The sequence below is a fragment of the Bos indicus genome, chromosome 9 (genome assembly GCF_029378745.1).
Source record: "Bos indicus isolate NIAB-ARS_2022 breed Sahiwal x Tharparkar chromosome 9, NIAB-ARS_B.indTharparkar_mat_pri_1.0, whole genome shotgun sequence".
Taxonomy (NCBI): Eukaryota; Metazoa; Chordata; class Mammalia; order Artiodactyla; family Bovidae; genus Bos; species Bos indicus.
In genome coordinates, this window is record NC_091768.1 from 83,783,249 (window position 1) to 83,797,689 (window position 14,441).

The 14,441-nt window shown below is 41.2% G+C and overlaps 1 protein-coding gene across 3 annotated transcripts in view; it reads left to right on the forward strand.

Moving 5' to 3' along the window:
* Nucleotides 1–14,441, forward strand: part of GRM1 (glutamate metabotropic receptor 1) — a 418,107-nt gene that overhangs the window by 342,307 nt on the left and 61,359 nt on the right. For all 3 annotated transcript variants that reach the window (XM_070796313.1, XM_019966999.2, XM_070796315.1), the window contains exons 5-6: nucleotides 5,646–5,892; nucleotides 10,959–11,127. In XM_070796313.1, the coding sequence (XP_070652414.1) occupies nucleotides 5,646–5,892; nucleotides 10,959–11,127 (416 nt within the window). The remainder of the gene's footprint in view (nucleotides 1–5,645; nucleotides 5,893–10,958; nucleotides 11,128–14,441) is intronic.

Sequence of the window (14,441 nt, forward strand, 5' to 3'; positions counted from 1 at the left end):
TTCCTTGTCTTTCACTATCTTCTGGAGTTTTCTCAAACTTATGTTGATTGAGTCAGTGGTGCCATCCAATCAATTGTAGGAGTGCCATAAAAATCAAATGCCTGCATACTGAAAAATCATAAAACATTGCTGGGATAAATTAAGGAAGCTGTAAGTAAATGGAAGCCTCTAGAAATGCTCTATAACATGATCTGGGGAGCAGGTACATGGATATGTCCACATGTCAGTTCAGTTCATTTCAGTCACTCAGTTATGTCCAACTCTTTTCGACCCCATGGACTGCAGCATGCCAGGCTTCCCTGTCCATCACCAACTCCATATGTAAACATTTATTAATCTGTATAGTAAAAATTTCTGCATCATATGTGAGTTATACCTTGTTGAAAAAGTTTCTAAAAGTAAAAAAAACAACCTGAAAAACAAAAAAATCTAAACTGGATTAAGGACATGGATAAGATATGTGCAATACTAGATAGATTAACCAGTCTATTCTACTGGCATGGGGCAGTAGCTCACACAGTAAAGGATTTGCCTGCCGTGCAGGAGACCAGAGTTCAATCCCTCGGTTGGGAAGATCTTCTGGAGAAGGGAATGGCAATCCCCTTCAGTATTCTGGTCTGGAGAATCCCATGGACAGAGGAGCCTGGCAGGCAACAATCCATGGGGTCACAAAGAGTCAGACACAACTGAGAGACCAATACACACACACAGCCTACTGGCTCAACTGGATAGCTACAGCCCACATTTACCAAAGGCTGGAGAATCAACCACAACCATTGAGAACTGTCAAGTGTCATCCTCCCCATGAGAGAGAAAGAGGTTGAGCTGAGCATGCATTTCTTTTCCCCAGTACTGCAAAAAGATGAGTCATCCCATCCCTTCCCATCGGGCAAGACAAGAGGCCTGAGGTGGTGCTCAGTAGGAGTCTCTTCCCAAAGGAGCATTAAGTAAAGAGAAAGGAAGGCATTTCTCCCCAATGGAGACTTCACCTATCTGTGCTTTCACCTTCTCAATGGTAAAATGGTGATAATAGACCTAAATTCATACAGTTTTAAGGATTGAAAAATGATAACATATGTAAAGGACTTTGCTAAGTACCAATAAAGGTAGAACTGGAGAAGCAAAACATAGACACTTTAGAGGGGGGAAGATGTCTTCAGGAAGATAATCTGAATACACTTGTAGCATTTTTTAGGTCAGGAAACTGAGACTCTAGCTTCCTAAGAAACTGGACTCTAGGAGATCCAGACCTTGTCCAAGTTCCAGAGTTTGTTGGACATGTATTGTTGATATATTACAGCAGAAATGCCTCTAGTATTACTGAACACAAGTTCATGTACTCAACACACAGGGAGGCCAAACAGACTGAAATGTCAGAGTATGGAGCAGAGATTTATTTCAGGACCAAGCAAGGAGCATGAGTGGCTCATGCTCAAAAAAACCAGAACTCCCTAATGGCTCAGCAGGGAGAAGTTTTATAGTCAAGATTTGGGGTGAGGGCTGAAAGGTTCATGACTTTCTCTGATTGATCAGGGGTGGTAACAGGAAAATTTCCAGGGCTCCTGAAGTTACTGTCTTCCACCTGGGTGAGGGCCTTGCTTCCTACAAAAGAACTAGAAGATATCATTATGTTCATCCTTTAAGGAGGAATCAGTACAGCCCCCTGGCTGTACTATCGTTTCTTGACTGCTCCATCTTTGTCCCTGCATTCCCTGTCTTCCCAAAAGCAACTGTTGGAATCTGCACTTTGGAACTCAGGATGGTCAAGGAGGCCGAATGAAGCCCGTTTCCTACAAACAAGAAATTGTGCTTGGTCACTCAGTCCAGTCTGACTCTTTGTGACCCCATGGACTGTAGCCCACCAGGCTCCTCTGTCGATAGGAATTCTCCAGGCAAGAATAGTGGAGTGGGTTGCCATGCCCTCCTCCAAGGGATCTTCCCAACCCAGGGATCAAACCCAGGTCTCCGGCATTGCAAGTGGATTCTTTACCATCTCAGCCACCAGGGAAGCCCAAAACAAGAAACTGGAGACAGAGAAAGGATTTCTACCTGGGAGAGCCTCACAGGGTCCTGCTCCATTTCACTAGGTTCCAGGTGTTTAAGTGCCTAGCCCAGAGCTCTTTCTGCTATACCTCTCTGCTGGATAGCCATCCTATATTAGGCAGCAGATAGAATAGCCAAGCCTTTGCCCCACCACCGTGCATTTCCTGTTTTCAGAGGGTATACAGTCTGTTTCTTCTCCCGTGGAGGCCCTGTGTGCTGCGGCACTCAGGCAGCAATTTATAGCCCTTGTTGTGTTCTTGCAATAAGAACAAGATTACTATTTCGAATCAAGGTAGCTATTTTCACATTCCACTGTGAAGTGGTTAGGCAGGTATTCTTTTGAAGGTAAATAAACACAGTCAACCATGATTATTTGATTCCATTTAGTATATTAGAAAAAGTAATGGTTTAATGATACCCTAGTGGCCTGTAACAGTTAACGCACCACAGAAAATGAATCATAAAATCCCCTTTTCACTAATAACTCTGAGACTAGTGTTATTAAAAAGGCACTAAACTCCTGGGAGTCAGAGTGATTTCACCTTCCCACTAAGTGACAATATTATTAGTTTGGATTCTGTATTCACTGGTCATGAAAATATAGGATCTTTGGACAACAGGAAAACCTGTCACATATTCTGTTTGTTTGTTGATGAATTCTTGCAACATCATCTGGGACCATCGCTACGGCAAAGAAAATGGTCCCGTAAAGGCCATGTGATTTTTCTAACTCAGTGCCAAACCTTTCCAAATGCTGGTTCATTCTGAGCTGGGGTAGAAGCTGGAAAGAGACTTCTTACTGACAACAGGCACATCCCCTTCAAGTGCAGACCGGGGGGACTGGTGGTAGGGAAGTACATGTGTCACTGCAGATTTACACAAGCACACAAGCTGGTTGTGTTTATTTGGAAAAGGGTTTGCATAACAAATATTCCCTGAAGACATGTGCTTAGCCTCCTGGTTCTCTGTATGATAAATACTGACAGGATGGGCTTCTTCTTCTTAATTGGAGTGGAGCTAGTGGTAAAGAAGCTGCCTACCAATACAGGAGACCTGGGTTCGATCCCTGGATCAGGATGATTCCCTGGAGAAGGAAATGGCAACCCACTCCAGTACTCTTGCCTGGAAAATTCAGTGGACAGAGGAACCTGGTAGGCTATAGCCCATGGAGTCGCAAAGAGTTGGACATGACTGAGTGACTTCACTCACCTTACTCATAACATTAGTAAATAGATACAGGTTGTTTTCACCTGATAATTATTATTAAAGGTGCATTATATACATCTTTTTTTATTAATTAATTTTATTTTATTTTTAAACCTTACATAATTGTATTAGTTTTGCCAAATATCAAAATGAATCCACCACAGGTATACATGTGTTCCCCATCCTGGACCCTCCTCTTAATAGTAGCTATCAAAACAAAAACAAAACAGCAAACTCAGTGCTCATAAGGTTTGTCCCCAGTAGAAAACTCCAATTGGTAAAGAACACATATTTTCTTACAGTTTGCTCCCAGGGCTGACTTTAATAGCAGCCACTTCAAGTGGATGGTTTTAGCAGAACTTTCCTTTAATAGTTGCTGCTGCTGCTGCTAGGTCGCTTCAGTCGTGTCCAACTCTGTGCAACCCCATAGACAGCAGCCCACCAGGCTCCCCCATCCCTGGGATTCTCCAGGCAAGAACACTGGAGTGGGTTGCCATTTCCTTCTCCAGTGCATGAAAGTGAAAAGTGAAAGTGAAGTCGCTCAGTTGTGTCTGACTCTTAGTGACCCCAGGGACTGCAGCCCACCAGGCTCCTCCGTCCATGGAATTTTCCAGGCGAGAGTACTGCAGTGGGGTGCCATCGCCTTCTCTGTTAATAGTTGCTAGAACTCTTTAAGTAACTGCTACATTGAAGGTTATTTTGTCATCTAATTTTTGTCTAGTTTTTTCTTCTTTAACTGCTGCTTCTCTAATTCTAACAGCTTTAACATTTAACTCTAACACTTGGAGGTTTCAAACAGTCTTTAAAGGTTCATTTAAAACTTATCAGATATATGGTATTAATTTATCTCTATTATATCCTGATATAATAGACAGAAAAGCAAACTAACATTTAAGATCCAGGGGTTCTGGGTGACATAAATCACCTTATTTCAATGGCTGCTTAGTTTTTGCAAGGAGGATGTTTGTTTTCTGCTTTATATAACTTCTATACTTATTCTGCACAGTTTGATTCTAAAATGCCCTTTCTGCCTCTCTTGCTCCTATTTGTTTCAATTAGGAAAACTAGAAAATCACACTCTTAACAATTTCCTATTAAGCAGCACTGGAAGATGAGTTAAAATTGAGTTTTCCCCCCTCAACCTGGCCTGGATATTTCAAATCTTACTCACAGGATAGATACAAATGTATATTTTTTACATTTTCAAGTGTACCTAAATAGATTAGTCTTAGAACTCTTTATAAATGTCTTGTTTAATCTCAAGCTCAACATCAAAGTCAAAACTCTTTACCATTTCTTCTAAACATTTCAAATTCTCTAAGTTCCTAAAATATTCTGCTATTATCCAGCCCAGGCACTTTAGGGTCTAATGGCCTATTTAGGCTGTCATCTGTGACATGGGTGAGAATAATGGCAGAGTTTTTGAAATTCAGGGGTAAAACTAAATGTTTAGATTAAAGATGTAGTGTGACTCTTCCATCAAGAAGCATTTTGCCTGAGTTTCTGATAATTCAGTTCAGTTCAGTCCCTCAGTCGTGTCCAACTCTGTGACCCTGTGAATTGCAGCACGCCAGGCCTCCCTGTCCATCACCAACTCCCGGAGTTCACTCAAACTCACGTCCATCGAGTTGGTGATGCCATCCAGCCATCTCATCCTCTGTCGTCCCCTTCTCCTTCTGCCCCCAATCCCTCCCAGCACCAGGGTCTTTTCCAATGAGTCAACTCTTCGCATGAGGTGGCCAAAGTACTGGAGTTTCAGCTTTAGCATCATTCCTTCCAAAGAAGTCCCAGGGCTGATCTCCTTTAGAATGGACTGGTTGGATCTCCATAATTAGCAAATCTTATTCAAATATTTCTGTATAGCAAATCATATATAAGAAGAAATTCATACTAACCAGTTCATTTTACTCTTGGTTTTTGTGATCTTAGAGATGATAAGATTAGTAGAATCATCAAAATAAAATATTGAGGTTTAGATAACGCACAAACTGAATTATGATGGATTGTGGATTGTCACAAAAGATATAAAAAACACTTTTCCAGGACTGTGATATAGGGAGACTTTTAATATAAATCTCTGTGAACCCAGAGGAAATAAGAGTTATTTTCATTGCTCCTTAAGGATTTCCTTGCAATATGCGAATGTTCTTTATTTTTACCGCTATGGTGTTTGTTTTATATGTTATAAAGCCATTATTGAATTCAGAAAATAAAATGAATAAACTATTTGAAGATAGAATATACTATCTATCTAGAGCTAGTCACAAATACAAAGCTTAGACAGGTATGTTTGGCTTTCCTTTCTTCTGAGAGCCCTGAAAAGCATTTGAGAATTAAACATGCAGGTTTAGACTTCATGACTGCAACCTTGGAAGTAATCTGTTTTTATGTTACAGGCAATGAAAGCTTAGAAGAGAACTATGTCCAGGACAGTAAGATGGGGTTTGTCATCAATGCCATCTATGCCATGGCACACGGGCTGCAGAACATGCATCAGGCCCTCTGCCCCGGCCACGTGGGCCTCTGCGATGCCATGAAGCCCATCGATGGCAGCAAACTCCTGGAATTCCTCATCAAGTCCACGTTCATCGGTGTGTCTGGAGAGGAGGTGTGGTTTGATGAGAAAGGGGATGCTCCTGGAAGGTAAAGCAGACCTTTCCGTAATGGATCCAAATAATCCTGTGATCCTCTCTAAGCCAGACAGATGGACACTCTGGCTCTTTTTGGTCACGTGTTTTCTGGGTGTCATGAGGGTAGATACAACTAGATAGCTAAAAAGATGGGGCTAATGTTAGATGGAAATGGCATTATAAAACACACTCCACTATCATCTTTGGTCTTTCCCCAGAAGGCCCAGCACCTTCCTGCAAGCCCAAGAAACCAGAGTGAGTATACCCGAACAGCAGAACCCTCCCTGGCACTGCCAACATCTGGTCAGCATGTTCTGATTGATCAATCCCAATGCCATACTGCTTGTGGAATATTTTAATCTTATCTGCTCAAAGAGCTTAATATATGAAGAGAACCATATGTGTCCCTTTTTCTCAGGCTATCTTATGTTCCAACTAACATGTTTCTTGGAACAAGAAAGAAAAGAATTTTCTGCCTCGTACTGAGTCTCTATGGCTTCCAAAGAATTAATCAAGAAGCAAAGGAAAATTAAATCTAACTAAATGTATATACATATATTTTCTCCCAAGTCATTTTATATACTGTCTCCTCTGCAGTACTTGATTTTATAACACCAATTAGTCCCTATATAATTGGTATGTAGAAGATGATATCAGTATAAAGAGTAGTTGTGTTCATTCATAGAGATTTTCTTAGGCAAAGGATGATCAGAATACTGGGATAAAAATTAAAACCGACAACAGGAAAGAAAAAAGGCCCTCAGTCTGGCTGCTGCACAGAATACCCACAATCTCTCTCTTTTTTTTCCCCTCATAAGCCCTGTTATCTTTCAGTATGAAAGCTTGCAGAATGGGAGATTTTAGAAAAGCATATGTTGTGATAAAATGGAACAGCAAATCATTTAATCCTCATTGCTACAGGCATATTATTATCTTCTTTTACAGATGATAAAGCTGAGTGTCAGAGAAACTAAGAAACTCCCCTAAAGTCACCCAGAGAGTAGAGGCAGTGCCGTTTGATTCTGGGACTTGTAATCTTTTTGCCACATCACATTGCCTTTTAGCTACTTCATTGGAAGGACTGATGCTGAGGCTGAAACTCCAATACTTTGGCCACCTCATGTGAAGAGTTGACTCATTGGAAAAGACCCTGATGCTGGGAGGGATTGGGGGCAGGAGGAGAAGGGGACAACAGAGGATGAGATGGCTGGATGGCATCATCGACTCGATGCACATGAGTTTGGGTGAACTCTGGGAGTTGGTGATGGACAGGGAGGCCTGGTGTGCTGTCATTCATGGGGTTGCAAAGAGTCAGTCAGACACTGAGTCTGACTGAGCAACTGAACTGAACTAAAAATTAGGCAAAGTTGCTGACATCTTTTTTAATGTCATTTCAAAGGGACTGTAAGAGACTATTTGACCCTAAATAATTCTCCACATATCTCTTCCTTTCATGGAAGCTTAAAGTTCTACATTTAGTGAGTGCCTTGTGGGGCCTCAGTGGATTCTGCCTGCTAAAATCCAACAGCTCCAGGAAGGATAAATGATATAGTAATAGTCAGCAATTAAAGCCATGGATGTATCAGATTCCTTCCAGGCTGCCAGTTAGGTGGGAGCAACTTTAGATGGAAATGAGAGTGGGAAGGACGGAGTGACGCAGGGGCTGGGCATGTGGAAGGCATCCAGGAGCTGAGCACCTTAAGAAGTGGTACCAGATGGCACAAGTGGGTCTAAGATGCAGAACACTGACCACCTCCTCCCACCCACCTTTAAACCCATGTTGTAATCCTGGGTTCTACTTCAAACCAGCTCTGTAAAGGATTGGATTGGGGATGGAGACCTTCCTTCATGATTCTATAGCATACACAATGTGCCTAGGACAGGGCCAGGTACATTTACCCCACTGCAGAGATAAAGGTTTCCACCTCCTCTCTCTCTTTGTAAATCATCTAAAATATAGACCCACAATTTTAGCTTGTTTCTCCTTCATTTTTAATTAAGTATTTAAATCATGAGTTTCCCCCTGGGTTCCTTTTCAAGGATCATTTCCTCATGTCTGAAATTGGTCAGCTTAATCTGTGTTCAATTTTTATTTCAACCAGTTCCCTCTGTTTCTACCTCCTGTCACATCACCATTCATGCTTTTGGTCCCTCTTGTAATTATTTTAGTTAATCATCATGAAACAGAAATTGAATGCATTGAAAGGATACAACAAACTTGTAATTTACAGCATAAGGATATTCTAAATAAGCACCAACATGCTGAGAAGGGACTGTGGGGCCAAGAGAAAGGAGCAGTGTTCATTACCACACACTGCACAGGGGAAGGCCTCTCTTTAGTAAGTCAGTATTTTTCCCTTGGTATCATCGTTTTTTTTTTTTTTTCCCTCTAGTTTTTGGGACTTTTTCAAAATATGTTTTCATGCCAAGATATTGTGAATTTTTCAGTTTCTAAATGCTAATAAAGTGTGAACTGATTTCCCCTATTGAAATGCTGCTGCTGCTGCTGCTGCTGCTAAGTCAGTCGTGTCCAACTCTGTGCGACCCCATAGATGGAAGCCCACCAGGCTCCTCTGTCCCTGGGATTCTCCAGGCAAGAACACTGGAGTGGGTTTCCATTTCCTTCTCCAATGCATGAAAGTGAAAAGTGAAAGGGAAGTCGCTCAGTCGTGTCCAACTCTTAGTGACCCCATGGACTGTAGCCTACCAGGCTCCTCTGTCCATGGGATTTCCCAGACAAGAGTACTGGAGTGGGGTGCCATTGCCTTCTCCCTATTGAAATGGGGAAGGTGAAATATAAGTTTTAAGGAACCGATTTATAGGAAAAAGATATTCTAAAGTTAGCATTATACCTAAGTCTTCATTGAAAGTATATAAAGAGATTTAACAATGTAACTATGTAGTAAAACATAAAGATGAAAGGAAATGAAAAAGGAAACTACTCATATTAAGCACTCACAGTAGGCTCTGTAACCATGGTTGGTGGTTTAGATGGCTTAGTCACTCAAGTCGTGTCTGACTCTTGCAACCCCGTGGACTGTAGCCCTCTACCTATGGGATTTCCCAGGCAAGAGTACTGGAGTGGGTTGCCATTTCCTTCTGCAGGGGATCTTCCTGACCCAGGATTAGAACCCAGGTCTCCTACATTGCAGGCAGATTCTTTACCAACTGAGCTACCTACCATAAAGAGTGTAAAAAATGGAAAAATATTGGAGGTATAGGTTAGTATCATTGATCAGCCGGACGAGTGCAAGCTGTCAACCTGCAGTTAATACCCATGTGGTTATCAGTCAGAGAGCTACTCTGAGAACATTCTGGTTTGTCTCAGCAACCAGAGGAATGAGAACCCTCTATTACCAAAAATCAGAAAGCAGAGACATGAATAATGCCCTCCAGGTACGCCATTCTCTCTTCTTACTCCAGGTAAGTTTTGTTCATCTGGAAAAGTGGAGCAAAAGTGGATTTTACTCCCGTAGAATCCCCTTTTCCTTTAAGGGGTTGCTATTTATAGAAACTGCCAGAATCTGGTTGTGGAGAAGCCACTAGCAATCCTGTGGGTAACAGGGTACATTTGCACATTATTAAAAACAGGCAGCAAAGCTTTGAAAAGATACTAGTTGTCTAGATAAAGAACTGGTAGTTCAATGGTAAAGAATTTGCTTGCCAAGCAGGAGATGAAGATTCGATCCCTGGGTTGAGAAGATCCCCTTGAGAAGGAAATGACAACCCACTCCAATACTCTTGCCTGGAGAACCCGATGAATAGAGGAGCCTGACAGTCTACAGTCCATGGGGTCACAAAAAGTCGAACACGAATTAGTGACTAAACAGTGACAAAATAAAGAACTAAGCCAGATAGAGCCAGTAGATTTCAGATGACAACCAAGGCTGACGGGTAGTAGCTTCCTGGGGTGTTGGGCTGAGGAGGATTTTGAGTCTGAATCAGGTTTGTAGGGAAAGAATTGCAGGATGACATGACATAGATAGGGACACAGTGGGGAGGAGGAAGAGAGATGAAAAAGGAAAATGGCTGTGACAACACAAAGATGTTTTCACTTATAGAATGGAAGTAACAAGAGTATTTTAGCATATAAATAATAATAGTACTACAAATGTTAATATGATATAGTGATGTTATCTTTTATATACATTTCTCTCAATCGTGAAGCAGTTTTTTTTAACCTACTCTATGTAAGTAAATTCCCACAAGAAGCCAATGAGCCTTAAAGAGTTTAATGATATTCCAAAGTCGTGCAATCTACTGGTAAAATATTAGAAAAGAGATTTCAGCTTATACATTCTAACATCAAATCTTGTGCCTTTTCCATCAAACTGGAAAATACTCTCTACTGCCTTCACTGGGAAACAATGAATCTGGCCCCCAGAACACACACAGAAGATTTCTAAATGTAGATTTTACCGCTGTGTAGCATTGCAGCGTTTAAATAACTGAAATAGCTGACACCGATTATTTGGATTCAGAAATGTTTGCCCTAATCAAGGAAGAGACCAGTTTAAATGTCAACGCTCAAAATGTTAAATCCTCAACATCCTTGCTAATTAAAAATGCATTTCTCAGATTTCTTGCTCTATTAGCACCTAAAATAGGTAAAACTCCAGACTTGATAAGACTCACCTCTTTTAATCCAGTGTAATTAAAGTAGCAACTGAATGTGAAAAAGAAATTTGGAATAAAAGTATTTAAGCTAAAAATTAATGTTCTGAAGAACTGTTACTTGATCAAAGAATAATCTGGTGAAAAAAAAAAAAAAAAAGGATATGGTGATCAACCCAGCACATACAGAATTATTTTCAAGAATACACAGAAAGAAAAGTACAAGAATAATATATCCTTTAACAAATATGGATGATACAGAGACTGAAGTATGGAATACACATTTTGGAAAATCACAGGACACATAACTAAACTAAATAAACTAAAATATTGACAGTAGCTCGTGTGAGGACATGGGATGTTTCTAACTTTTATTTCTCTTCTATTATTATCTATTTACCAAATTCCTTTAGTTTCTACATCATGTCCATATGCTCCAAGACACACATGTTGTTTTCTTTGTAGGTATGATATTATGAATCTGCAGTACACAGAAGCCAATCGCTATGACTATGTACATGTTGGAACTTGGCATGAAGGGGTCTTGAATATCGATGATTACAAAATCCAAATGAACAAGAGTGGAGTGGTACGGTCTGTATGCAGTGAGCCTTGCCTAAAGGGTCAAATCAAGGTAAGCCAGTCACCGATGCATTCTTGGACAGTGTCCTTGAGGAGACCTCTTGCCTGTGCATAAGTGAGGAAAAACACATTTTTCTTTAACTAGACTGTCCAGAAAGGGTGTGCTAAGCTTATTGTTTCTGTTGTGTTTAGCAAAAATTGAGAAGACAAACCAAGATTGGAAAATGAAATAGGAAAACCACTGGGATATTTAGAATAGTCTTTATTTTCATTGCAATGATGAGCTGTTACCTTAAATACAATAAAGAAAGCAAAGGGATATGAATAATCAAATTAAAAATTGAAACAGAAGTAAACTTGGAAGCCAAAGCCAGTGATACTGCTTAGTCATAGTTCTAGCTATTGTTGAAGAAAGCAGAAGCTGAGCAATGTCAAATAAGTGTAAAACTAAAATAAAAGAAGTTGAAATGAGGTAAAACAGGAGCACTGCTTACCACTTCTCTTTTCTCTACAAAGTTCTTTCATTTTCCTGAAACTATTTTCCAGCCAAAAGAGAGTCCTCACTTTCTAATTATTCCCAGAAACTTTCCAGGTTGGGGCAAGTGAGTGACTGTGATATCACTGTGTATTTAAAACTAGAGTAAGTAAACATCCTATATTGGGCATTTGACTGAATGGAGGTAGAGAGGAGTCTTGGTGTAGAAGACATGGAAAGAGCACGTTCTGTATCCCATGCTATTTAAAAACCAAACTGGCTGATGCAATAGGAAATGGAGCATAGAGGGGTGATTGTGAACTGGAAGAAGTGTGGATTAAATGACCTAATAGGCCTTTCTCGTCTCTAATTTTCTGTGATTCATCTCTGGGAATAGACAGGACTGTCACATAAATGTCACAAAGCACAGCTGGGGCTGGAATGGATACTGTGTGAGGCTCCTGCTCTCCTACCACGCCATCATGCTGCTATGCCTTTCATGGAGTTCACCCTGAGAAATATACTCAGGGGTCTTTAGGGTGAGAGTCTAATAGTGTTGCTGTGGCTGCTGGATCCACCACTTTATCCCTACTGAACAAAGAAGGTGGAGGATCTGGGACCCACAACATCTAAGAAGAGCTGTGCAGGTGGACTCAAACTCTCAAGAGAATCAGTCACTTTGAGTATGAAAAGAACTCCTGAGGCAACTCACTCTAGTTTCAAACGTCAGTGCCTTCTCTGCAGATGTGATATTAAAAATATTTAGTAATTATCATTGGAAAAGACCCTGATGCTGGGAAAGATTGAGGGCAGGAGGAGAAGATGGGCAACAGAGGATGAGATGGTTGGGTGGCATCATCAACTCAATAAACATGAATTTGAACAAACTCCGGAAGATAGTGAAGGAGAGGGAAGCCTGGCATGCTGCAGTCCATGGGGTCGCAAGGAGTCAGATGCAACTGAGCAACTGAACAACAATAATTGTCATGACAACTAGCCAATCAGAATGAACTCTATTTTAGTGCTATGACAGTGTGCTGGAGGCCTCCTGCCATGCCCATGGTTAATCCTTGAGTTGTATCACGGGAAGATTTAGGTGAGGATTCCTACCTGAATAGGGTAGTATGAGGCAATTGGTAGACTTGGAGACATCATTGGTTTACACCCATCGTAGAAGCATGTCAGTAGTGTAAGAGTGGCTCCAACCAAACCAATGCGTGTGGGCCATACGTCAGTGCAGATTCTCCCCAAGAATCCACTTCTGATTCTTATGCAGGTGGAATTTTTCACATGAGGCTTTCTTGTGGTATTAGGAGTATATCCTCTGAAACCGGGAGAAACCTAAAACTTGTCCTTGACTCTTGCTACAGGATGTCAGACCGCAAGATTCTGGGTTCGTCCTCTTCTCTGGATGGTTGGGAAAACCAGGACCTCTGTGACCCAAAGTCTTATGGTTGGGACAACCCAGAAGCCCTGGGCTTTATGCTCTTCTTCCCTCGTAGCTCAGACAGTAAATAGCATCTGCTTACAACGTGGGAGACGTGGGTTGGGAAGATCCCCTGGAGAAGGAAATGGCAACCCACTCCAGTACTCTTGTCTGGAAAATTCCATGGATGGAGGAGCCTGGTAGGCTACAGTCCAAGGGATCACAAAGAGTTGGACACGACTGAGCAGCTTTACTGGTGGAGGACTGATGACCCACAGGAGGTCACATGTTCATCTCAGACCTCCTTCTCAGCCTGGGTGACAGAGTCTCATCTTTAGTGCAGAAAACTACTATCAAAAAAGTTTATGGAACTACAAAGCTTGGTTTTTCAGAATATAACAAAAGAAAACAAATAAACAAGCAAAACCCTGGCAAGAGAAAACAAATCATCCTGAAGATGCTCTGCACTCCAGCTCCCTTTTAGAATTCCCTCCTGTTACTCTGACTGCTGGCAGGCCGTGAACGGGAGCTCACATTGCCATGTGTAGTCCCATTTGTATGCTCCAGAGATAAACCCTCCCCCCAGGCCCCAGTTCAGAGGAAAGGCTGTCTGCATGCATCTCTAAGCTTGATGCTCAAGTATTTCTGGCATTACATTTGCATTACGCCCATGCAGTGTTATCAAAGGAGATCCCAGAAATCATTGCTGAGTCACTACAGAGCACTAGCTAAAAATGAAAACCTCTTGGGGTCCAATTTTTGTAATACCATGTGCCCTGCAGGATGAAAGTATGCCCGTTCTCAGTAGCATCTGGAGTGGAGGAGAGGGGGGATGTTTGTTTGTTTCCAATAAGCACCATGGGAAACAAATGATATCCAAATCCCATTTACCAAGTAATAGCATTTATATTCTTCCACTGTCGATTTGCCACCTAGCAGGTTCAGGATGCAGAGCGAGATCTCTCAGTAGCCACTACAGAGACTGGAAAAAAGCAACGTAAAAGGTGATGGGAGGGCTTGCACTTGTATTAACTGAGAAGCATAACCTTTGGGAAAGGATTATTCATTTTAAATGTCAAATGTCACTTCAAATGCTGATATAATCATTTGACTTGTTTTATGGTAACCCATAAAGCTTTCTTATGGTAATTCCCTTTGAAGTAGCTAAAAGTCCAGTTTTCTTATGTTATTGATTTTTAGAAATATAAATATTTTACAAATATAATATTTTAGGAAGGAGAAATTGATTTCAGTCATACCACAAACAGAGGTAAATAAAATCAAACTTTCATTGTTGTGTTTTATGGGTACAGTCAGGAAAGAAAGGACCCACACTAGGTGGTTCAACGGAGGGAGTTTTACATTATTAAAAAAAAAAAGAAAACTGGTTATAAAAGTAAGAGGGGGCACTGATGCAACTCAGAGATGAGCAGCGGCAGGAATTACTCCCACCCCAGGGCCAAAG